We start from the raw sequence: 23,906 nt of genomic DNA, 5'->3' as shown, positions 1-23,906 counted from the left end.
CATTTGAAATCTGAACTAAGATAGTTTTTTCTTTATCCCCTAATTACCGTTCAGAGGCTTTTGCCTATTCTGGATTTTTTTTTTCTTCATTAAGCCGAAAAAGACTTAGTTGGTATAGTAACCAAACCCCCATAGTTCCTCAAAAAGAGCAATAGCTTCTGAGTCAATAGTCATAAGTTCGGGACCCTCAAAAAGCAGAGTGTCTGTTATAGAGTTCATTTTCTTCATTGCTTGCCAAAGGTGCCACTTTTAATGATTAAAAGTACATTTTTGTAACTTCTTCGTTATCAGCCTTGCAGGTCTTCTGTTTCAATACCAGGGTGTGTATATGTGCTGATGATAAAGCATGCCACTGATCAGTGGGTGAGGTGTCTACTCCAAAATCTCTTGGATTCTCCAGTGGGTTCTCTTAGGGGGTTTCCCTATATTTTCTTCCTTTATGTCTCCCTGTGTGAAGTTAGTCTTCTGTTTTGCCAGGATATTAAGGCTTGACAAAGCAGGGTACCCTGTTGGGAGGGCAACTGCATAGTCCAATGCACAGAACTATTTACAATTCAGAAAGGACGTAACAGGCTTAGCAATACCCTTCTGTCAAGAAGTAGAAGCCATCCCTTTCTCAATGATGTTCTGAACAATGAGGTGATGTATGGCACAATTAATCTTCCCTGAGGATGTGAATACAACATCTTTGAGCCTGATGCCACCTCTGAATGATTTGTTTTGGGTTGGAAGTATTTAATTTTAGCTTTCCAGTGTGATCCTCTTATGATAACCGTAGCTTACTTTGATGTTTTCTGGGGTGGGTGCTTACCATAAAAGATTGACCTGTGTGGCTCTCCCCTTTAAAATACCAGCATGGGATAATAAGATGTATACGTTGTTCCCTCTCTTGGCACATTTACTATAGAATTAGAGTTAATTTAGAATAGTCTGTGTCGGGCTCAATGGCATTCGAAGGCAGGGCCCCTAGTTGCTTCTGATAGATCAATAAGTCTAGTTTGTTGTGTGCTTAATAGGACTAATGTTCTGGGCATACCTTCAAAGTATGATTGCATATAGGGCAGTAAATTCAAGAAGGATAAATCAGTTAACACCTTCCTGTTTGGGAATGCTATTATCAGTGAAACTGGAAAGATCATGTAGCCCCATTTACAAAGGGTTTCATGTAAGATTAGGCACAAGAGTATTTCTTGCATAGATAAGGCATTATCAGACAAAGAAAGATCACGCTTGCTAAGTCCTAGGCCAGGGACAACAGCAAGTCCTACCTCTGATTTAGGTGTAGCTGTTGATTATACAACAACAAAATGTTTCCCTTAAGGAATATTATTTATAATTGCATAAACACACCACCTCAACACCTAACCAAGGTAGAGGAATGAGTGTCCTATAGCTGTAGAACCACATTTTTTTGACATAATAAATCTGTACTCAACTATCACTTTATACAAAATTTCCCTTTTATTTACACATAAATGTTGTCATAGATAAAGCGTAAAATCCACAAAAATTAGCATTGCATATCATAATAAAATTTGCTTAAACATATATAAAAGAGAAAACTTCATCCATTTAACTATACATCACTATAAACCATAGAATTTTCATTGCCCTTGTACACATTTCGTTTTGATACTGTAGCTGTTGGTTAGACATAGGAGAAGATGGTAACTGTGGCAACCAAACACCCACAGCATCCGTTGGTTAAGAGAGACTTCATGTAACAAAGTGTGTGGTCCACTTGACGAGGCACCTTGGAGGCCTTAACCAAGGTATTAGTGGCCTCTTGAACAGGAAGGTCATGTTTGCTGTGATCCAAAATGTCATAATGTTATTAAACAAAGTTTTGTATAGAAGAGGACAAATTTGTAAAGATATGTGAGTAAAATAGTTGTGTAAATCAGACTAGAGGAGCAGAAGGCTAGAGGCAGGGAACAAGCAGAACAGCCCATCACCAGATTCACCTTCAGACACTAAGGGGCTAATTACAACTTCAGCGGACGGAAAAGGCTGTCTGCGGAAGTCCCGCAGTCAGCTTACCGCCCGTGGGGTCCCCTTCCCGCTGGCCCTATCATGGGTTTCCGGATTGCCCAGCAGGAAACAGCCCACAACATTGACACCGGTCCCTAATAGAGCCAGCGGCAATGCTGCGTTGCATACGGTACACCAGGAACTGTTGCGCTTGCAGACAGTGAAAAGCACACCGGGGATGGCAATGGGGGGCTCCTGCACTGCCCATGCTACCGCTATGTAATCGCTGGTGGAGAAGGGACTTGTAATCCCCAGGGCCAGCCCCTCCAGTGGAGGAAAACTGGTGGTGCTGGCTGTCTGACCGTTGTGCATCCACCACTGTCATAATATGGGTATTGGACGGTGGTCAGCCAGAACTCAGGAAGGATCCTTTGACAACACAAAAAAATGGAGGAGCATTACAGCATAAGCAGAGTGTCCATGCTCGTCACTGCGTAACCATCTTTATTCACATAAAGTCTTGGAGGGATTTTGCCATTAAACAAAAACAAAGTAAAATGAGGTTTCTTCAGCACAATAGAGTCCTCGAAGCCCATTTTATCATGCATCAAAGCTGCTATCGAAAAGCGTTGCATATTTTAAGGATTTCATTTTGTATGCTATGTTGTTTTCACACACTAGGCAATTGAGGACCTTTTGCAGCGAAGCTTGTAGATGAGCAGTCACATTCGGTGGGATGGCATGGTTAATTGGACATTTGCCTAATACTACATATTGTTCTTGTGTACACTGCTATCACTTGCTCAAAATGTGGTTTCATAGCAAGTTGTTCTTGGTAAACTTAGTACGTTCAGGAGCTGTGGACATGCTTTGCTACTTAAATTGAATTTGAAAATGTAGTGATTTTTATTTTATTTTATTTTTATCGCCTACCTTTTATATTATTGGGCACCTAGCCATCCATATCATATTTCACACCTCAAAACCATGACCCCTGTTGGAATCCCGTCTGAATGTCAGACATTTCAACTCACCCTTAAGTACCGCTTAATTCTTCATGTTTATTCTTGACTTGGCATATGAATTTATTTTATTTTAGTTTTTTGTACTGGTAAAGGCTGGCGGCGGTACATACCGCCATATTATGACATTGGCGGTTTGGCTAAAGGAAAAGCCAATGTAACACAACGACTGCCACGGCGGTAACGACCGCCGTCCTGGAGATTACAGTCCCCAGCCCGGCGGCCGTCACTAGGCCGCCCATGGCAATATGTCCCCACCCACCGTCATGGTTTCCGTGGCTTCCGTATCACCATGAAAACCATGGCGGTAGGCACTATCAGTGCCAGGGAGTTCCTTCCCTGGCACTGATAGGGGTCTCAGACGCCCCTCTCCCAACCCCCCCCCCCGACATACACACACCTACACGCTCATACATACACACTTATACACACATGCATACCCCTATTCACCCACGCATACATACATTCATACACACAGCAACACTCACTAACTAACATTCTAGCACACACAGAATCACACAGCACTACATACAGGTACACTCACACCCATTCATTTACACACACCTCACACCCGCATGCACGCATACAAACACAGTCACACACACACAACACCCTCCAACTCCCTCCCATGTTAGAGACTCCGACTTACCTGATTGCAGGGGGTCCTCCGGTACGAGACAGGATGCGGCGCTGCTGCCAGCAGCAGCGTCCGCCAGCAGAACACCGCCAGGCCGTATCAAGGCGTTCTAGTGGCGTGGCGCTGCTGGTGGCAGCAGCGCCGCCATGACCATAGCCGGAATTCTGCCATCCTTCTGGCGGAATTCCAGCTACGGTCATATTTTGGTGGACGGTTGGTAGCCACGACGATGGTATGTTGGCTGCATTTACCGCCAATGTTCTAATGAGGGCCTATATGTCTTGTATCTATATGATATATACCCTGATAGGCAGACCTGAGACTTCTTGTAATGGTAAACAGATTTGATATGTTGTTATGAGAGCAACTATGTAGCACCGTATGTAAGAGGCGTAGGGGGTCATTACGAGTCTGGCGGTCACTAAACCCCCAGACCCGTGGATGGTGGTCGGACCCTCACCAATGCGGCGGTCCAAGCCCCACATTATAACCCTGGTGTTCGGGCTGCCAGGGAACTGCCAGCTCTGCCAGGATCGGAGATTCCTGCGGTCTGGCGGTGGTGGCAGTCCTAATCCGTCAGAGCTCCCCTGGGGATTACAACCCCCTTCTCCTCCTGTAGTTTCATGGCGGTACTTATGCCATGAAAATGCTGGCAGAGAACAGATGCATGGGGCACCGGGGGGGTGCTGCACTATGCCTGGGCAGTGCAGGGGCCCCCCTGACCAGCACCATCGCAGTGTTCACTGCCTGCTTTGCACACAGTGAACATTGCAAGGGTTCTGGTGCACTCTGCAGGTTACAGCATTGCCGTCATATCTGTTACGAGGGCCCAGAGACAATGCTGTAGCCTGTTTCCGGCTAGGCCAGCGGGTGAAAACTCAGGTTTCTGCCTGCTGTCCTAGCAGGAAACTCTTAATGGGGCAGGCGGGGGAGGAAGCCTGTGTGGCGGCAACCTTCCTGTCCTCCACTGTGTTTACTGGTAACAAATGGAGGGATATTAGGGCCCCTGTGATCTGATTGTGTTGTTTCAGCCAACGCAATAGACAAGTGGCATAATTCTGGACTCCAAGGAGTTTTGAGGGAGAGAGATGCTGGGGTGACAAGTGTATAGACGGTTGCAGTAATCCAAGCAGCATATGACCACAGTGAGCATTGGGGACACTTTCTGAGAACAGTGGCACATAAGCAGAACACATTGTTACAGAAGCAAGTGGTGGAATGTTGTTTTGAGACTCAGTTGATTTGTGAGGTAAGTGATCGATCATGGTCCAAGAGCCCTCGCAAATAGAGTATGTTTTGCACTGGTGTTTTGTGGGGAGTGCTCTTTTCTTCTGCCCAGGTAGATGGAAGGGGACAGGACTGCCAAGGGCCAGAAGCACAATTTATTATACATGAGATATTAAGTGTAATCATTTTGTCATAAATTTATGCAGTGTCCCCAATCCTATATCCTGGCTGATCTAGTAAAGTTACAGTGATACCTTAACTGAAGGAAGAAATAGTATATCTAATTTAATAAATAATAACAGAACCTTAAATTATATTCTGAACCTCTGGCTGAGCGGGGAAAGACCCTATGTTAAATACAATCATCCTGAAAGTGTAATTAAAAAAGCGGTAACTTATAAGCAGTAACTGTTTGTTCTTCCTCTGGTATTAAGTGCAGGTGTTTTATAGAGAGGCTTATAATTACAGCCATAAATCAGTTTTATGAGATTGGATATGATGGGCTGCGAGAGTGAGTTACTTCCACAAACTTTGTTTTAAGAATTCCAGACATCTTGCATTGCTCAAACAACACCTACGTAGTGCATGAGCGATCAGACAGCACACCATAACCTTCCCACACCACACCATAGTCATGCCGCAACTTCGGCTACCCATGCCTAAGTGGCATAGTGCTTCAGTACTAGGTAAGTGGGTAAGATACTATTGTGGCAGGAACAGGTTTGATAGAAAGTGACAGCATAATTGAACACCTTTGATCCTCCTGGTGATTAGTCTTTGATGCATAACCGTGGCTCCAATCGATATTTTATTTCCAAATCAATCATCCTTCCTGAGCGGTTGAACTTTGTAAGCCATGACTCGCAGGTTGTGGAGTTTGTTTGATATGCCAGAGTCAAGAGCATGAGAATAGTGTTATTAATGGTTTGCACGATATCAAACTGAAACACTACAAGATGTGAAGCACCCTGTCACCACATAAAAATAGGAGAAAAGAAGAGTCGGAGAGCAGAGATGGTCTTTCACAAAAAAGCAGACATGTACTAGGAGTATAAATTGGCAACACACATGTTAGTGAGTGCTTCTTTTTGGACTAAATTCCATCCCCAGGGCCTTCCCAAGATGCCTGACTGTGGTTGCATCTGTCTTTGATTGTAGAGGTAGGGGGAGTTTAATGAATTCCTTCCCCAAATACCTATGCCTCAAAGCTAGCTCTCACTCAAAGGTTCCTCAGAACTAACAAGTTACAGTCAAGCTTCTCCAAGAGCTAAGTCTTTTTGCCTATGCATAAAAACTTACTCTAATTTCTTCTCAGTGCATTCAGTGCTTAGGATGACGTGTGGCAGGCTTTTATTTATACACGCTGCTGTGCTGTCTACCAAAGACATCTGACGTTCAGACATGTTTCCTCTATGCTGGGCTTTGTTGCAACATTTCTTTGCCAGGCTTCAGGTTAAGCACAAATCTTTCTTCAGTACTATCCTTTAGGGTCAGTGATGTCAGACTTAAGTGAATTGGGATGACCGGATTCAAATGAAATCCACAACTTTGCAGTCCATAGCTGTGAGTTGTTTGAAGAGGATCATGCTGAGAGGAGATTGCTTCCAAGAACCTGCCAAGGAAAAATTAATTGCAACAGGAATGTCATTGGAGAACTGTCTGCTAGCGTAATCAACCTCCAGGGCCTTCATTATACAAAGGCAGATGAGATCAGCAGATACTGCTCCGAATTAAGCAACAAAGCGCTTTCCTAAGTTTTCTGAGCACTTAATTTGGAAGAGAAAGTATTTCTTTGTAGTTTGCATCCGATCCTTCTATCTCTGAAGATGATCTCTATGTTCAAGCTTAACAATGCCAAGATAATTCTCACTACTCCAGACTAGCCACAACCCAGGGTGGATCCTCTGCTTCTGGAATTGTCCATTTGTTAACATAAGAGGTTTCCATACAGCCTGGAAGGCCTATGTTGCACTCAGACAAGATTATCTTCTCAACCCTTTCACCTCGGGATTTGAAAGTTTGGCTCCTGAGAACTAAAGATACAGCTATGAGAGCCTTCTGATTGACTGCACAACCATCCTGAAAGAAGCTAGATATATTTTCACATTATTTTCATACACCTTCAAGAGAAGAGGTTCTGTATCTGGTGTCTGGAAAGGCAGACATGAGATCTTGCGAGTAAGAAACTCTAGTACACTGTCTGCTTTATTTAGCTAAATTTGGCCTGCATTTATTGCTTCTTCATGTTATGTTTTGCTGCCAGTAGAGCTTACTGCAATTCTCCTTCTCTTGACTTTTTTTCACAGTTTGTTTTAAAGACTCTTTAGGGGGTCATTTATATTTTCTTTGGTTATTAATCTCTCTCTCCCACAAGAATTGAATAAGTCCTATCAAAGTTAATGGGGCTTCCTTTCGTACTGTTTTCAAGAAAATCTGACTAATTTTATACCCACTCTAAAAGAAACTTTGAAAGTTGGGTATTGCAGATTTATTTCTCTTCTGATTTTCTTACTCAACAGAGATGTCTATACATCTATTGAATGTGAAAAGTGCTCCCTTTTATTACAGGTACATTACCAAAGAGATACAAGAAGCCACAAAACTCATTGTTGAATATTAGTTGTAGGAGAATTTCTTCCAAGCAGTCCATATAGTTAGATGGACAGTTTCCTTGCATTGTAACCATAGGCTGCTACCAAAAATCTTGATAGATCTTTACTGCTTAACTCTAGGCCTCTCTAGAGGGAAATTAGCATCAGCAGGTTTGATGAGAAATTTCCCTATTTCAGAAAATATGCACGGCCGCTTAAGATCAGCCCAGACCTTTGCTAACTATTACCTAACTTACTCTAGCTCAAGAAGCAAAACACTAGTGGGGCAGGTTTACTTTCAAAATAGCTTTGTATAATGATTATACATATGCTTATGGTCAGGACAAATCAAATTTTTTGATGCTGTACTATCTAATTTTTATGAATATCTAAGGGAATCCCACAGAAAATGAAGCTATATACTTGTGATTCTACTACTCCATCATAGGTATTCTGTCTGAATCCATGTACAGGGAGTGCAGAATTATTAGGCAAGTTGTATTTTTGAGGATTAATTTTATTATTGAACAACAACCATGTTCTCAATGAACCCAAAAAACTCATTAATATCAAAGCTGAATATTTTTGGAAGTAGTTTTTAGTTTGTTTTTAGTTTTAGCTATGTTAGGGGGATATCTGTGTGTGCAGGTGACTATTACTGTGCATAATTATTAGGCAACTTAACAAAATAAAATATATACCCATTTCAATTATTTATTATTACCAGTGAAACCAATATAACATCTCAACTTTCACAAATATACATTTCTGACATTCAAAAACAAAACAAAAACAAATCAGTGACCAATATAGCCACCTTTCTTTGCAAGGACACTCAAAAGCCTGCCATCCATGGATTCTGTCAGTGTTTTGATCTGTTCACCATCAACATTGCGTGCAGCAGCAACCACAGCCTCCCAGACACTGTTCAGAGAGGTGTACTGTTTTCCCTCCTTGTAAATCTCACATTTGATGATGGACCACAGGTTCTCAATGGGGTTCAGATCAGGTGAACAAGGAGGCCATGTCATTAGATTTCCTTCTTTTATACCCTTTCTTGCCAGCCACGCTGTGGAGTACTTGGACGCGTGTGATGGAGCATTGTCCTGCATGAAAATCATGTTTTTCTTGAAGGATGCAGACTTCTTCCTGTACCACTGCTTGAAGAAGGTGTCTTCCAGGAACTGGCAGTAGGACTGGGAGTTGAGCTTGACTCCATCCTCAACCCGAAAAGGCCCCACAAGCTCATCTTTGATGATACCAGCCCAAACCAGTACTCCACCTCCACCTTGCTGGCGTCTGAGTCGGACTGGAGCTCTCTGCCCTTTACCAATCCAGCCACGGGCCCATCCATCTGGCCCATCAAGACTCACTCTCATTTCATCAGTCCATAAAACCTTAGAAAAATCAGTCTTGAGATATTTCTTGGCCCAGTCTTGACGTTTCAGCTTGTGTGTCTTGTTCAGTGGTGGTCGTCTTTCAGCCTTTCTTACCTTGGCCATGTCTCTGAGTATTGCACACCTTGCGCTTTTGGGCACTCCAGTGATGTTGCAGCTCTGAAATATGGCCAAACTGGTGGCAAGTGGCATCGTGGCAGCTGCACGCTTGACTTTTCTCAGTTCATGGGCAGTTATTTTGCGCCTTGGTTTTTCCACACGCTTCTTGCGACCCTGTTGACTATTTTGAATGAAACGCTTGATTGTTCGATGATCACGCTTCAGAAGCTTTGCAATTTTAAGAGTGCTGCATCCCTCTGCAAGATATCTCACTATTTTTGACTTTTCTGAGCCTGTCAAGTCCTTCTTTTGACCCATTTTGCCAAAGGAAAGGAAGTTGCCTAATAATTATGCACACCTGATATAGGGTGTTGATGTCATTAGACCACACCCCTTCTCATTACAGAGATGCACATCACCTAATATGCTTAATTGGTAGTAGGCTTTCGAGCCTATACAGCTTGGAGTAAGACAACATGCATAAAGAGGATGATGTGGTCAAAATACTAATTTGCCTAATAATTCTGCACTCCCTGTATGTCCCATTCGCCTTGCTGCAATGCATGTTGTTTTTTACGGGAGAGGGCAGCATCCAGATCTTTTCTCATTTTTAATTATGGTATAACCCACTAGGCATGGCACTTTAACAGGATAGCTTCCAGATTTAAGAGTTCTAGAAATATAACGTCTGGATCAGTTGTCCACTGTTCTACAGATGCACATGTAGAAGCACTTTTTGCTGCTTTCTCTGTCCATTAAAAACTCAAGGCAGCAGTTGTGTTTTCAGGTAGTTGTACTGTTTCCTTTTTAGAAACATTGTTTAAAAATATGGGCCTGATTCTAACTTTGGAGGACGGTGTTAAACCGTCCCAAAAGTGGCGGATATACCACCTACCGTATTACGAGTTCCATAGGATATAATGGACTCGTAATACGGTAGGTGGTATATCCGCCACTGTTGGGATGTTTTAACACCGTCCTCCAAAGTTAGAATCAGGCCCTATGTGTTTAGGAATTTCAGCATGCAAAGAGATATTTGACCTTCAAAGACACCCATGATGGAGATGTTTGCATTAAAGTTAAGTAATTTTTCGTTCTTTTTCCCTTGGTGTTTCAGCAGTGTACCATATAAGGCAAGGCTTGTAGTTCTTCTTGGGTGTTTGAGCTGAGGTGCCAGATGGACTGCATTGAGTAAATGGAAGTGATACATTTGCATCAGTTGGGACTTTGCATGGAAGGAATGTATATTGATAGGTTGACTTTTCTAAATCAGAAGCAATTTTAACTCTGTGCAATACCCACGGAAAATAAATGTATTTTCCTCACATTAATTTTTGTAAAGAAAGCTTAAATCACAGCCATGAAAGAACAAGGTCTTAACCCAACCTTTAATTATTTAACATCAGCATAGTGCAATCAGGACCACAGTGGAATATGGTTGATTTCCAATAAACCAGAACTGATGAATACTAGAAAAACTGAAATGTAATAAACAAGGGTGTACAGTCATGAGAGAAGAAGCATAAAAACGTAGGACAATAACATATTTAACCAGCTGTGATTTAAAATAAGATAGTGTTAAAACAATCGTTTTGGATTGTGTGTTGCAGTGTGACCTTAGTGTAGGTGTTGTCTAAACAGATGGGCTTTAAGTTGTTTCCTTGACACTATAAATGGTGTTGATGTCCTCATGCATGCCGTTAATGATTTCTAAGTAGAGGCAGCCGGCCCCAAGACTGACTGCTTGGTGGTGGAGGCACATTTGATATTAGGAACTTCAAGTAGAAGTGAGTCTCTACTTCAGATTTCTAGCTCTGCCAGCAATGGCCAGGAGTTCATACAGATAAGGGTCATAGCTTTTCATTATAGCCTTGTGAGGAAGGGTACACACTTTAAAGGTGATCTTTGCTGAAATAGGAAGCCAGCAGAGGTCATGGAGGATGGGTGTGATGTTAGCACATTTTATTGCTTGTACACTAGTATGGCAGCTGATTGGAGGATATCAATAGGAGACAATGACATTCTGCACACCCCTGTCACCACGGTCCCATGTCAGTTCGGCCACAACTTAACCAAGTTCTTCAATCAATCAAATGGGTGTTGGACGTATTCCAGCACTGTCACACCATAGAATTTGTTCAAAAGCCTCACAATTTTCCTCCTTGGAAGACATCCCATCAGCATCTTCCAGTTCTCAAAAGAGAAATATGACTTCTCTCAAATCACGCAATAGAGGAGGTGCCGCACACCTAGCACAGTCAGGGTTTTTATTTTCACTTCTTTCTGATCAAAAAGAAGTCAGGAACGTGGCAACAAATAATGGATCTCAGCTTATTGAACAAGTAAATCAAAAAGCAACCTTTCAGAATGCTTTCTCTGCAGGAGATTTTGCAGCTGATAGATACAAGGAACTTTATCTCTTCCCTGGATCTAATGAATGCATACTTTCATGTACCAATACATCCAAAGCACGGAAGGTTTCTCAGGTTCGAGGTGGCAGGGTACCATTATCATTTCAAGGTGCTCCCTTTTGTCTTAAGATCAGCCCCCAGGAGTTTCACCAAGTGTATGGCACCAGTGGCAGCTTTCCTGCAAAGGTCCAGTCAGCAGGTATTTCCTTACCTGGATGATTGGTTGACGAAGGGTCCATCTTTCCAGTCTGCAAAGAAGTCCACGGAGGGATTTCTATGTCTGTTCCAATCTCTAGATATCTGCCTCAACAGAGAAATATCATCCCTCGTCCCCTCAGTATCGCTGGCTTTTCTCGGAGCAGTCCTGGATAACAAGCTTTTCAAAGCCTTTCCCACAGAAGAGAGAATTTCCTGATTGCAGGTGCTAATGTGCTAGATCTTTGCAAAGAAGTCTGTTCCTGTGAAGACATACAAATCCATGCTGGGGATAATGTCATCTTGCATCCTGTTAATTTTCAGTTGCTGCCTATGAATAAGACCTCTTCAGGATCAGCTTAATGCACAGTGGGCACAATCTCTGGGTTCTTTTGAGGTCATAATTCCGATAACCCCAGCAATGAGGTCAGCAATGTCCTGGTGGACAGTAAAAGAGAACATCTCTCAGGGTCTACCCTTCCTGCCTCCGATGCCCCAAATAGTGATGACAACAGATGTGTCCATGGACGGATAGGGAGCACACCTACAGGATCTGGAGGTCCATGGGAAATGGTCCACTCAGGAATTATTGTCACATACATCTTCTAGAAGTGAAGGCAGTATTTCAAGGTCTTCAGACATTTCATCCGAGACTAAGAGGTTCATCACTTCTAGTCTGAACCGACAACACTACCACCATGTTTTATTTGCAGAAACGGGGGACGAGATCTCAAGCTCTCTTGCTCCAAGCACAGCAAATATGGGAGTGGCTGATAGCCAACAGCATATCACTCAAAGTGGAACATGTCCCAGGAGTGCAAAAAGGGTGGGCCAATTCCCTCAGAAGACAGAACGAGCAATGCCACAAATGGGAAATGAATCAAAAGCAGTTGGCGAAAAGTTTTACAGTCTTGGGGGCACCCTACCCTAGATCTATTTGCTACACACCTCAACAAAAAATGCAAGTTTTTGCTTTAGATTTTTTCAGCCAGGATATTGGGGAAATGCCTTCCACTTTTCATGCACAGGGATTATTGCTTACACATTCCCCCCTGTTTCCGCTCATTCCAAAGGTCCTAAAGAAATTAAAAAGGGAACCATGACGACTAAGTCCAATAGCCCCGGCGTGGGCAGACAATTTTGGTACACCAAGCTTCATCAGAGTGCTCACTCATACAGTTCGCGGCGACAGATATTCTTCTCTCAGTGAACCAGGGCCAAGTGGTTCTTCCACAAAGTCACACTCAACTTATCAGCTTGGCTCCTCAACACACTGAATTCAGAATTTTAATAATTGCTAACAAATGCAAATCGATTCTCCAACAGGCATGAGCTCCAGCGAAGCTTAAATGTTGTTCGCTAAATGGAAGCAATTCTGCTCATGGTGTACTTCCCAGTCTTTTCACCCTCTTTCCTAAACACTTGAGCAGATTTTGCCTTATCTGTTACATCTTAACAAATCCAGAATTTTACATTCCTCAATTAAGGTACACCTCGTGGCAATTTCCAGATACAAAAGACGTTCTAGACAATTGTCCTTGTATTCCAATAGGCTCGTGAAGGAGTTTATGAAAGGTTTATTCTGAGCCTATCCTCCTGTCAAACCTTGTTCAGTACTCTGACAGCTGAACACTTTCTTGTCACAATTCATGAGATGTAGTGGTATTTCTGTTGGCTTTTGCATCCACCAGGTGTATTAGTAAGATACAGGCTTTCACTATGAAGGAACTATGATAATCATTCTACTTACTAATTCTTCATTCATCCCTAAGGTGCCTACCACTTTTCATCTCAATGAACCTATCATTTTGCCTTATTTTTCTCTAATCCATCATCGTCAGCAGAGAGAGCCTTGCATTCGCTGGACATAAAGCGTTGCTTGAAGTTCTACCTGCAAAGAACAAGGACTTACAGAAAATCAAATCAGTTGCTCATTTCTTTCTCCGCTCCAAGGAAGGGACAAGCCCTGACGCGGGCTAGTATTGTTCGATGGGTATCCTCAACTATAGCCTTCCGTCATGAGAAGGCTGGACTTCTTCTGGTTCTGAAAGTGACGCCTCACTCAACTCGAAAAGATACAGCGTCATCAGCTGTGTTTGCAGGGGTGTCTCTACCCTACATCTGCAGGGCGACAACATACATTCACAAATCATTACTGCCTGGATGCCTGGAATAAGGCAGATGTAGTGGCTGGCAATGCTACCCTCCGAAGATTGTTCTCTTAAGATGTGTAGCTTTTAAGCTCAAATCTTCTGTATTGTTTTCTGCTTGTAATTGTTTACCAGTTAAAACGCTATTGTTATGATTCCTTCATGCTATGCTGCATCTGTCTTGATTTATACAATTTCACTGTCTTAGTTGAATGATAGTATTTAAGCCTGTGTCTCATGGTGGGATGGTTTGTCTAGCCCACCGCCATTATACATGGGATACTGCTGACGAGTCTGATTCAAGCATGTGATTCTGTGAAAGATAAACTACTGGGGAAAATAAACCAGTTACTTACCTGTACACTGTGGTTCTCCAGTATTTATATCTTTTATAGATTCACATGCAACCCTCTCTCCTTCCCATAGAGGTTCTTAGTTGGTATACCTCTATTACTTTATTTACACTTGTGCTCAAAATCTGAGGTATGATGAACCTGCAGGGGATGAGCCCTTCAGCGTCTCTGCTCTGATTGGCTGAAGTTTGGGTGTATTTAATCAGTGTGAATTGGCTACTAATTCCTTTTGTTTTTTCAATGGACTTTAATACTAATGCTTTAAAAAAACATGAACACATAACATTTTTACATTATAATCTGCCTTTTTTTTGGGAAAAGTGCTTAGCTGTGGATTTTGGCCTCTAGCTCTGCCGGCACTTAGGGAAACCTAGCAAACCTGGGCATTTCTGCAAACTAGACACCTTGGGGAATCCAGGATGGGGTAACTTTAGGCGCTCTCACCCAGAATCTTTTGCAAACCACAAAATGTGGCAAAAAAAACACTTTTCCTCACATTTTGGTGCTGCAAAGTTCTGGAATCTGAGGGGAGCTACAAACTTCCTTCTACCCGGCATTCCCCCAAATCTCTTGATTACAGATGGTAACTCACTTATGTGGGCAGGCCTAGTGCCTGCAACAGGAAACGCCCCAAAACACAACGTGGACACATTAAATTTTCCCAAAGAAAACTGACCTGTTTTTTTGCAAAGTGCCAAGTTGTGGATTTTGGCCTCTAGCTCAGCCTGCACTTAGTGAAACCTAGCAAACCTATACATTTTTTAAACCTAGACACCTAGGGGAATTCAGAATGGGGTGACTTGTGAGGCTCTCGCTAGGTTCTGGCACGCAGAATCCTTTGCAAACTCCAAAATTTGTCTACAAAACACTTTTCCCTCCCATTTCAGTGCTACAAAGTTCTGGAATCTGAGAGGAGCCACAAACTTCCTTCCACCCAGAATTCCCCCAAGTCTCCTGATTAAATATAGTACCTCACTTGTGTTGGTAGGCCTAGAGCCCGCAACAGGAAACGCCCTAAAATGCAATATGGACACATCAAATTTTTACATTGAAAACTGCTGTGTTTTTTGGAAGGTGTTTAGGTGTGGATTTTGGCCTCTAGCTCAGTGCACACCTAGGAAAACCTACCAAACCTGTGCATTTTTGGAAACAAGACACCTAGGGGAAACCAGGATGGGGTAACTTATGGTGCTCTCACAAGGCTCTGTTACCGAGAATCCTTTGCAAACCTCAAAATTTAGCAAAACAAAATCACTTTTTCCTAACATTTTGATGATGGGAGTTCAGGAATCTGAGAGGAGCCACTAATTTTCTTCCACCCAGCATTCCCCCAAGTCTCCCGATAAAAATGGTACCTCACTTGTGTGAGTAGGATTAGTGCCTGCGATAGGGAAGGGTCCAAAACACAACATGGACACATCAAGTTTTTCTTATGAACACTGACCTGTTTTTTTGCAAAGAGCCTAGCTGTGGATTTTACCGAACAACATTGATCCATCTGGAAGCAATTATTTCCATCTCTTATCTAATCAAACAAATAATTTACAAAAAATATATAAATGCAGCATAGATACAAACAAAATTCAGAATCCATCCTTTATTTTATACACAATTGCTTCCATAATCTTTCTCAATATCCATTAAACCCCCTACCATATCAACACAAAAGAAAAGGACAGAAAAAGTGCGAGAGAACAAGTGCTCGTGATTAGGAACACAAAAGCCGACAGTAAATCCCCCACATATCCATTAACAAATTTCATTTTTAAAAAGCCTGTTGGTTAACCATTTTTCTTATTGAATCAACACTTGTTAATGTCCGGATTCTATTCCCCACTTTTGTTCTTCACTCCATTCCAAAGAAGCCCATCCAGGCTATAGCGATATCGTCGAAGTTTCAACCCTCTATAACTCTTGGGCCAATTCCAGGCTACCAAACGGGTCTTCCTCAGGACTAATAGGTAGGGAACATTTAAAAACAATCCAACCTTAATATTACATTCTCATATTTTTGATTCTATGCTGCAAATAACCACATCATTACTCACCTAAAATTTTCTCAACCTATAACCCCTTTCTATGCCAGGCCTTTTACCCCTCAGGTGGCTGGCGTTTTTTGGCTATTTGGGGCAGGGCGCACTTAGACCGTCATAACTTTTTGTCCACATAAGCTACCCACGCCAAATTTGCGTCCCGTTTTTTTGCAAAGTGCCGGGCTGTGGATTTTGGCCTCTAGCTCAGCCGGCACCTAGGGAAACCTACCAAACTTGTGCATTTTTTTAAACTAGAGACCTAGGGTAATCCAAGATGGGGTGACTTGTGGGACTCTCACCAGGTTCTGTTACCCAGAATCCTTTGCAAACCTCAAAAAGTGGTTAAAAAAAAAAAACACTTTTTCCTCACATTTCAGTGACAGAAAGTTCTGGAATCTGAGAAGCGCAACAAATTTCTTTCCACCCAGCGTTCCCCCAAGTCGCCCGATAAAAATGATACCTCACTTGTGTGGGTAGGCCTAGTGCACGTGACAGGAAATGCCCCAAAACACAACATGAACACATCACATTTTGCCACAGAAAACAGGTGTTTTTTGCAAAGTGCCTCCCTGTGGATTTAGGCCTCTAGCTCAGCCGGCACCTAGGGAAACCTACCAAACCTGTGCATTTGTGAAAACTAGAGACCTAGGGGAGTCCAAGAAGGGGTGACTTGTGGAGCTGTCACCAGGTTCTGTTACCCAGAATCCTTTGCAAACCTCGAAATTTGGCAAAAAAACCACTTTTTCCTCACATTTCGGTGACAGGAATTTTTGGAATCTGAGAGGAGCCACAAATTTCCTTCCACCTAGCATTCCCCCAAGTCTCCCGATAAAAATGATACCTCACTTGTCTGCGTAGGCCTTGTGCTCGCAACAGGAAATGCCCCAAAATACTACCTGGACACATCAAAATTATCAAATACAAAACTACCTGTTTTGCGGGGGGCACCTGCGTTTTTGGTCCTGGGTCAGCAGCCATCTAGGGAAACCTACCAAACCCAGACATTCCTGAAAACTAGACACCCGAGGGAGTCCAGGGAGGTGTGACTTTCGTGGATTCCCCCAATGTTTTCTTACCCAGAATCCTCAGCAAACCTCAAATTTAGCTAAATAAATCACATTTTTCCAACATGTCTGTGTGGGATCACCTCACCGGGACAAATTTCCTACCACCCAACGTTCCCTTCAGTCTCCCAGTAAAAATTATACCTCACTTGTGTAGGTGGGCCAAGTGCTTGTGACACGGAAGAGCCAAAAACATCTCGAAATTGAGGTGGGACCAAAGTGGGTCCAAAAGGGCAGTTTGGGAAAAAAAAACATTTTTAGGCTGACAAGTGCAGCAGAATTTTTATCGGTATAGATGAGACAATGCTGGGTGGTAGGAATTGTGCGGATTCCTGCAGATTCCGGAAGGTTCCATCACAAAAATGTAGGAAAAATGTGTGCTTTCCAGCAAAGTAGCAGGTTTGCAGGGCATTGTGGCTAAGGAAATGGTGCGGGGTGCATGTGAAGCAAATACCTCCCTGGAATCAACTAGATGTTTAGTTTTCAGATCTGTCTAGGTCTTGTGGATGTTTCTACATGGAAGCGTCCCAAAGTAAAAAAAGATGCACCCCTCACCATTCCAGGTGGGACGATTTTGAGAGTTACCAAGCTCTCATGGCCCAAATGTAAAACAAAAACCGAAAATAATCAAATGTCCTCTTGCTTGCCATGGGATAAGATGTTTTAGTGTGCGGGCGAGAGCTGAAAGACTGTTAGCCCCTTCAGTTGAGGTGGGTGGGGCATAACCAGGCCCATACTGGTTGGTAGCCACCACCCCACTATTTTCTTATTTTTTTAATTCCCTGGCATCTAGTTGATTTTCTGTCCCCCAGGGGTGTGGATCGAGGGTAATTGCTCAATCTGCCCACTGGTGGGCAGAACAACTTTGGCCCCCTTTATTTGGGGTGGGGGTATGGCCATACCCCACAACCTCTTATTTTGAAAAAAAAATATCTTCCCTGGTCTCTGGTGGGCTTTCTGCCCCCCTTGGGGGCAGACGGGCCTTCCAAAAATAGGCCAATCTGCCCCCAAGGGGTGCAGTTATGGCCAACAGTATTGTGCCCCCATGGGGAGCGACCCTTGCCCAAGGAGCTGCCCTCCCAAACAAAACACACACACACATACACACACACCAATCCATGGTGTCTAGAGGTTTCTGCCCCCTTTGGGGGCAGATTGGCCTAACAAAAATAGGCCTATCTGCCCCCAAGAGGGGCAGAAATGGCCTAAGTACAATTTGCCCCCAGAGGAGTGACCCTTGTCTAAGGGGTTGCTCCCCATACATAAAAACATAAAGTAAATAAAAATATATATATATATCCCTGGTGTCTAGAGGTTTCTGCCCCCCCGGGGGCAGATCCGCCTAATTAAATTAGGCCGATCTGCCTCCAGGGGGGCAGAAAAGGCCTAAAATATTTGCTCCCCCCAACCCCCCCAGGGAGTGGCCCTTGCCAAATTGGCCGCACCCCTTATGCGTTCGTATAAAAAAAAAAAAATTCCCTGGTGTCTTGTGAGCAGAAATGGCCTAAAAATCATTTGCCCCCCTGGGGAGCGGCCCTTGCTCAAGAGGCCGCTCCCCTTATGTGCAAGTATGATATAAAATAAATAATCCCTGGTGTCTAGTAGTTTCTGCCCCCCCACCCCGGGGGCAGATCACAAGGCCGATCCGCCCCAGGGGTGGGGGGGCAGAAATGGCCTAATAATAATTTGGGCCCCGGGGAGCGACCCTTGCCTAAGGGGTTGCTCCCCAAACATTAAAAAAAAAAAAAAAAAATTTTTTTATCCCTGGTGTCAAGTGGTTTTCTACCCTCGGGAAGGTGGGGGGGGGGGGCAGAAATGGCCTAGAAATCATTTGCCCCCATGGGGAGCGTCCCTTGTCCAAGGGGCCGCTCCCCTTATTGAAATATTTTAAAAAAAAAAAATCCCTGGTGTCTCGTGGGCATTTCTGCTGACCGATCGCATCGCGATCGGGTAGCAGAAATGCTGTGAGAGACAAGAAAGGAAAGGTCTTGGAAAATTTTCTTTTATGATTCCTACCGGGAGACGATCTCTGAAGTAATTTGTTGGTTGAAGGGTTTTCAGTATGTGAGATGGCAGCAAAAGATTGCCATGTTTTCATGAATTTACAATATGAAATTGGAGACTTAAATATTAGATCGAATTTGTTTCCTATTTTGCCTATATTTGAAGCTGTGACGTATGGCTTTTGAAGTCTGTCTTGTTCTGCTCTAGGCTTCGCAATATTCTTTATGTATGAGAAGAGTGATACATTGCAGAAGGTGAGAATTTGACTTTTATAGTATTGCAATTTTACTACCATAGTTATTGCTGTTTTTCTAAATATATATTGTTTTGTGAGCGATTGTTCAGAGTTTTTTTCCTCCACTCTTCTTCAAATTTCCTTAATGTCCTTTTCTCTGTGGTGATGTGCTCTGAGAACCAAGGTTGATTTGGCTTACACTGTATTCTTCTCGACTTAATAGCTGCCAGTTGATCTAGTTTGTATCCGATCATGTGCTCATATTACAAGAATGCTATTTAGAGATGTTTTGTCGGATAGACGTGGTCTAGAATTTGTACGGCGATTTCCTCAATTGCTATGGGAGTGATCATCTTCCAGGCAAGAGAGAGCCTTTTTCATCATCATTGGTTTTCTTGTAATAAGTGGGCAGTTATGCTTAATGTCAAATGGAAATGGGAAATGATCAGACCAGTCTGTGGCTGGCTGCCAGTTATGAAGATGGAATCTGTCATACCATCATTTGAAGTATTCTGTGCTGTGAATATTATGCATAATGTTACACATACTTAAATGTGTAAACATAAATACCTGCATTCAAAAGTATTCTGAATATTTGTGCTGATATTTCTGGTATGTAAAGTGTTGTGCTTTCGTGGATTGTGTTCTGAATTAAAGTTATTTATTTCCAATGCTTCATTACCACACCTTTTATTGTTGACATGACAGTCCCTTTTGGGAAGGGTCCAAAGACGTTTTGTGTACGGTTAGCCCCTGGCGGTAATGGTGCAGAATGCTTACAGGCCAGACACATAACTAATACCTGCAGGCCTAATAATGTAGCAGCATATAACTTAAACATTGATCATCTACATCTAAGCCACAATTTTAGTTCTAACAACAAAGTGTCTCCCTTTTTTATTTGAGGACTTGCACCAGCACCTGAAGGCACCTCCCTAAACAAGGAGTGTTATTCAAAAGCATGTGGTGTATAAATAGAAGTGTGGCAGATGCACACTATGTCTGAGCAATGTGAATGGAAATCTGAAAGTCTGGTACTCTTACGTATGCTTTTCTATTGTTTATTCCTGGGCATAGGTTTAGCCACCTCATCAAATTACTTTGAATGTTTGTATGTCCAAAGTTTTCCAGAAGAGCTCCCTTTTTGGCAATGTGCATAGTTATAATGGCCTTAAGCCCAGAAAGGGGCGAGGGGAACATATCTGGGTCTTGGAACTGGTGGTGCTCTCTGGCTCAAGGGTCTGCCTCTCTTCTGTCAATCCAAGATGGTACATCAGACAGCTAGAGGGTGGTGAGAACCCAAAGGGGATGATTGTGACTTTCCTGGCCCTGTTCCTGGCCATCTGGGGGGAAGGAGGGTTGGGCGGCCGGCGGTAGCCTCTCATTAAAAGACTTCCTTTGATTGCTGCAGTGACCCAGCACTGCAGGATCTCTAGTATTTGTCCCCTATCTGGATGACCAGGAAAAGTGCAGGTGGCAGCAATAGGGCAGAAACTATAGGGACTCAATCTCTGGCTGTTGGCTGTGGGAAGACAAGAGAGTACAGATGGACACAGAACCACAGCTGTCCAGAATTTTGGGATTCAGCAGAGTCCACAACGAGGAGGCAGGAGGAGGATGAATCCTCTACATGTACCACAGAATGCCCCTAACAGAGAAAAATCTGAAGGCCTTAGGCAAATCAAGACTTTATCTGCTATTGATGTTCTCAACTTGGGACCACCCAATACATTGAATGGAGTGACAGAACCTAGCATCCCATTTAACCCAAGGTAGGCTCTCATTATTAACTTGGTAAAGAACATGAGTGCCTCTGTGACCAGTAATGACTGAGGGATGGTCAAAATTAGGAAGTTGCTTTGAAGATCTGCAGAAAAGAGATAAGGGTCAACACCCTGGAGAAGGGTGCAGTGAAGGTTGAGGCCTTCGAGTAAGCTTTCCAAAAGTACTTGTTTCAAAGTGAGGCATTAAGAGTTCGTGTCATGTCTGGATCCCAGTGTCTTGAACTTCGATGTCAAGCCGATTGAAATAGGGTATTGCACTTTACATTGTTTGCAGAGTTGAATAACGTGGACTGCTCTATTGCTGGGATTCTTCAGAAAAGTGATGCTACAGCGTTAGTAGACTTTTGATGAAAATATGCAGAGAAATGAGAATGTCCACAAAGGGGCTGCTACCATCAATGTGGACGTGCATAATTCTAACCTTAAAGAAGCAATAACTTGCATTGCAGCAAAACCGAGTAAACTTATGTTTGAAGACAAACAAGAGCATTGTATTTTCAGAGGTAAGCTACACAACACAGCCGAGCAAAGTTGCAAGTTGTGGAGGGTGACAAAACCTGCCTTATGTAAGTGCATTCAGATCGAGGCTTTCTAGAGTCCAAGCAAAGAGCAAATATATCTGGATCGATGCAAGCGACATCTGACTGGACTATTCTCTCATTCATACTGTAGTAAACTTTTTATTGTCTCCCATGTGTAGTTAGGGGTGTGTGGAAAGTGGTATCTTGGCTGACTGTGGAGTACAGTTCTAGGTTTTCAGTTTATCTTTTCTCCTCCTTCTCTATTTATTCCCATCCTCCCTTTTTCTTGAGGGTAAAAAAGAAAGGGGGGGTACTGCATTACCGTTTGTGTGGTGAAGTGTTTCATTGAGAACTTATCTTGAAAGTGCACCATAATATGTTGGTGTTTCCATGTTTTATTTCACTTCATGCTCAAAAATAGATCCATAATCTTCCAGCAGTTTGTCAAGCCACGTAAATATTGCTGTTCTACCAGGACATCAATGGAACTTTTTCAGATTATTATTACTCTACTGTAATGTAAATACTACAGATAGACTATACGGATGATTGCTGACTACAGATAGACAATTGTGTGATTGCTGGCGTTGTGCTCCATGACTGTGCTAATTTAGTTGTCTAATTTAGCTGTTACCTTAGTTTTTTACAGGTTGGTGGATTTTGATAGATGCAGCCGTTGTCCATTCAGATTCAAAGGAGCTGAACCATGCCTTTCACACTTGTGGGGTATTCTCCACAGTAGCTTTCTTTATGTGAGTAACAGAATCATTTATCAATTATTGATAATAATTTAAAATCTTTAATAATACAATAATTTTTATTTCTTTAAGTACACAACAACTTGCAGTGCAGTAAGGGTCACGTTTACAAAAAATGTATGAATTTAATTTCTTCTGTGTTTTAAGTATTTTTAATTGATAACATTCAGTGCATTGCTATACATATCTCACTCAGTCTTAACTTATTAACCCGCATATTTTCCTGGCAAAACATTAGGACCTGTTGATACCTTTCCTCATCTCAGGAGCACCTTCCCTTGCAGGAGTGGGCAAGGACCCTCTGCCCACAAGCAGTCCTTTGCTCCTTTTATGGGATTGTGGATTCTGCCTGCAACATAGTTAACCACTTTGTCTGCCGAACCAATTCAGACGATCTGGGGTAGCACAGATTTTCCAGTTCCAACATATCTGAGCCTTTCCCTTGAGCTTGTTCGTTCACAGGACCTTTAGAGTATTTGGTGCTATGGCATTTATGGATGGGATCCTCGTCAAAGGTGTTAGAGGCAGGCACACATCCTTCTTCATCCATGCCAACCCTGCTGCAAGTATTAACGTTATGCATCACTTCCTAGTGTGGTTTAAGTGGACACACGGTCTGTGCATGATGCAAACGTGTGTTCTTGAGGTGCTCGAAAGCATCTCTAATAGGGGAGTCATCACTTTTAATTTTTGCCTTACCATTAGGAGGCCCCTTCTCCCAGGGGTTGTTGGTTCCAGGAGCTACGAATGAGTCTTCTCCCCACCAGGAGGGTTTCTGAATGACTAGTATCCTAAATCAGGAGTTGCCTTCCCAGTGGCTGTGGGCTGTGCCGTCGTAAAGATTTTTGGGGCTATGACAAGGCATATTGTGGACCCCCCTGCTCAGAACAACTTCTTTGAATGTATTGTCCATTTTCAGCTGTGATGAGAAAGAATAATGAATTATGCACTGAGATTTAAGAAACAGAAGCAAGAAAAACAGCCAAATCATCACTCTGCATGGCGTCTACAGCTAAACAGTACTAAACAAAAGTTTGAACAGACATTGATAAGGCTGCTTAGTTTTAGGTCTGTCCTAAAGACCACCTTAGTTTTCTTAAGTTTTATTAAAAATAAATATAGTTGCATATATACATACTTAGAGGGGCTTTTGGTCAGCCCCCCTTATCCAGTGGTCTGTTCAAGGCTTAATCATATTTTGCTATTAGTTTTCTTATGTTTTATTAAAAATAAATATACATACATACTTAAAGGGGCTTTTGGTGGTCAGCCCCCTGTTTCCAGTGGTTTGTTTAAGGCTTAATCTTATTTTGCTCTTCCCCCAACCCAAATGCATATAGCTTGGGGTAGTGGGTTAAGCCTGCCTCATCCATTGGCTATCTTGTACTGTGTGTGAGGGATGGCATTTTGTTGGAAATGGGTGCATTTTTAATACTTTCTGTGCAAATGTGTGC

The 23,906-nt window shown here is 42.8% G+C and overlaps 1 protein-coding gene across 6 annotated transcripts in view; it reads left to right on the top strand.

Annotated features, from left to right (window-relative positions):
• Nucleotides 1-23,906, top strand: part of TMEM50B (transmembrane protein 50B) — a 274,230-nt gene that overhangs the window by 192,268 nt on the left and 58,056 nt on the right. For 5 of the 6 annotated variants that reach the window (XM_069202465.1, XM_069202466.1, XM_069202468.1 and 2 more), the window contains one exon: nucleotides 22,334-22,446. In XM_069202465.1, coding sequence (XP_069058566.1) covers nucleotides 22,334-22,446 — 113 coding nt within the window. Of the gene's footprint in view, nucleotides 1-19,361; nucleotides 19,409-22,333; nucleotides 22,447-23,906 lie in introns of all 6 variants that reach the window. The other variant, XM_069202470.1, reaches the window with a different exon arrangement.

This window comes from Pleurodeles waltl, chromosome 8 (genome assembly GCF_031143425.1).
Source record: "Pleurodeles waltl isolate 20211129_DDA chromosome 8, aPleWal1.hap1.20221129, whole genome shotgun sequence".
Taxonomy (NCBI): domain Eukaryota; kingdom Metazoa; phylum Chordata; class Amphibia; order Caudata; family Salamandridae; genus Pleurodeles; species Pleurodeles waltl.
Note: the sequence above shows the minus strand (reverse complement) of the source record. Positions and strands in the feature narration are given on the sequence as shown.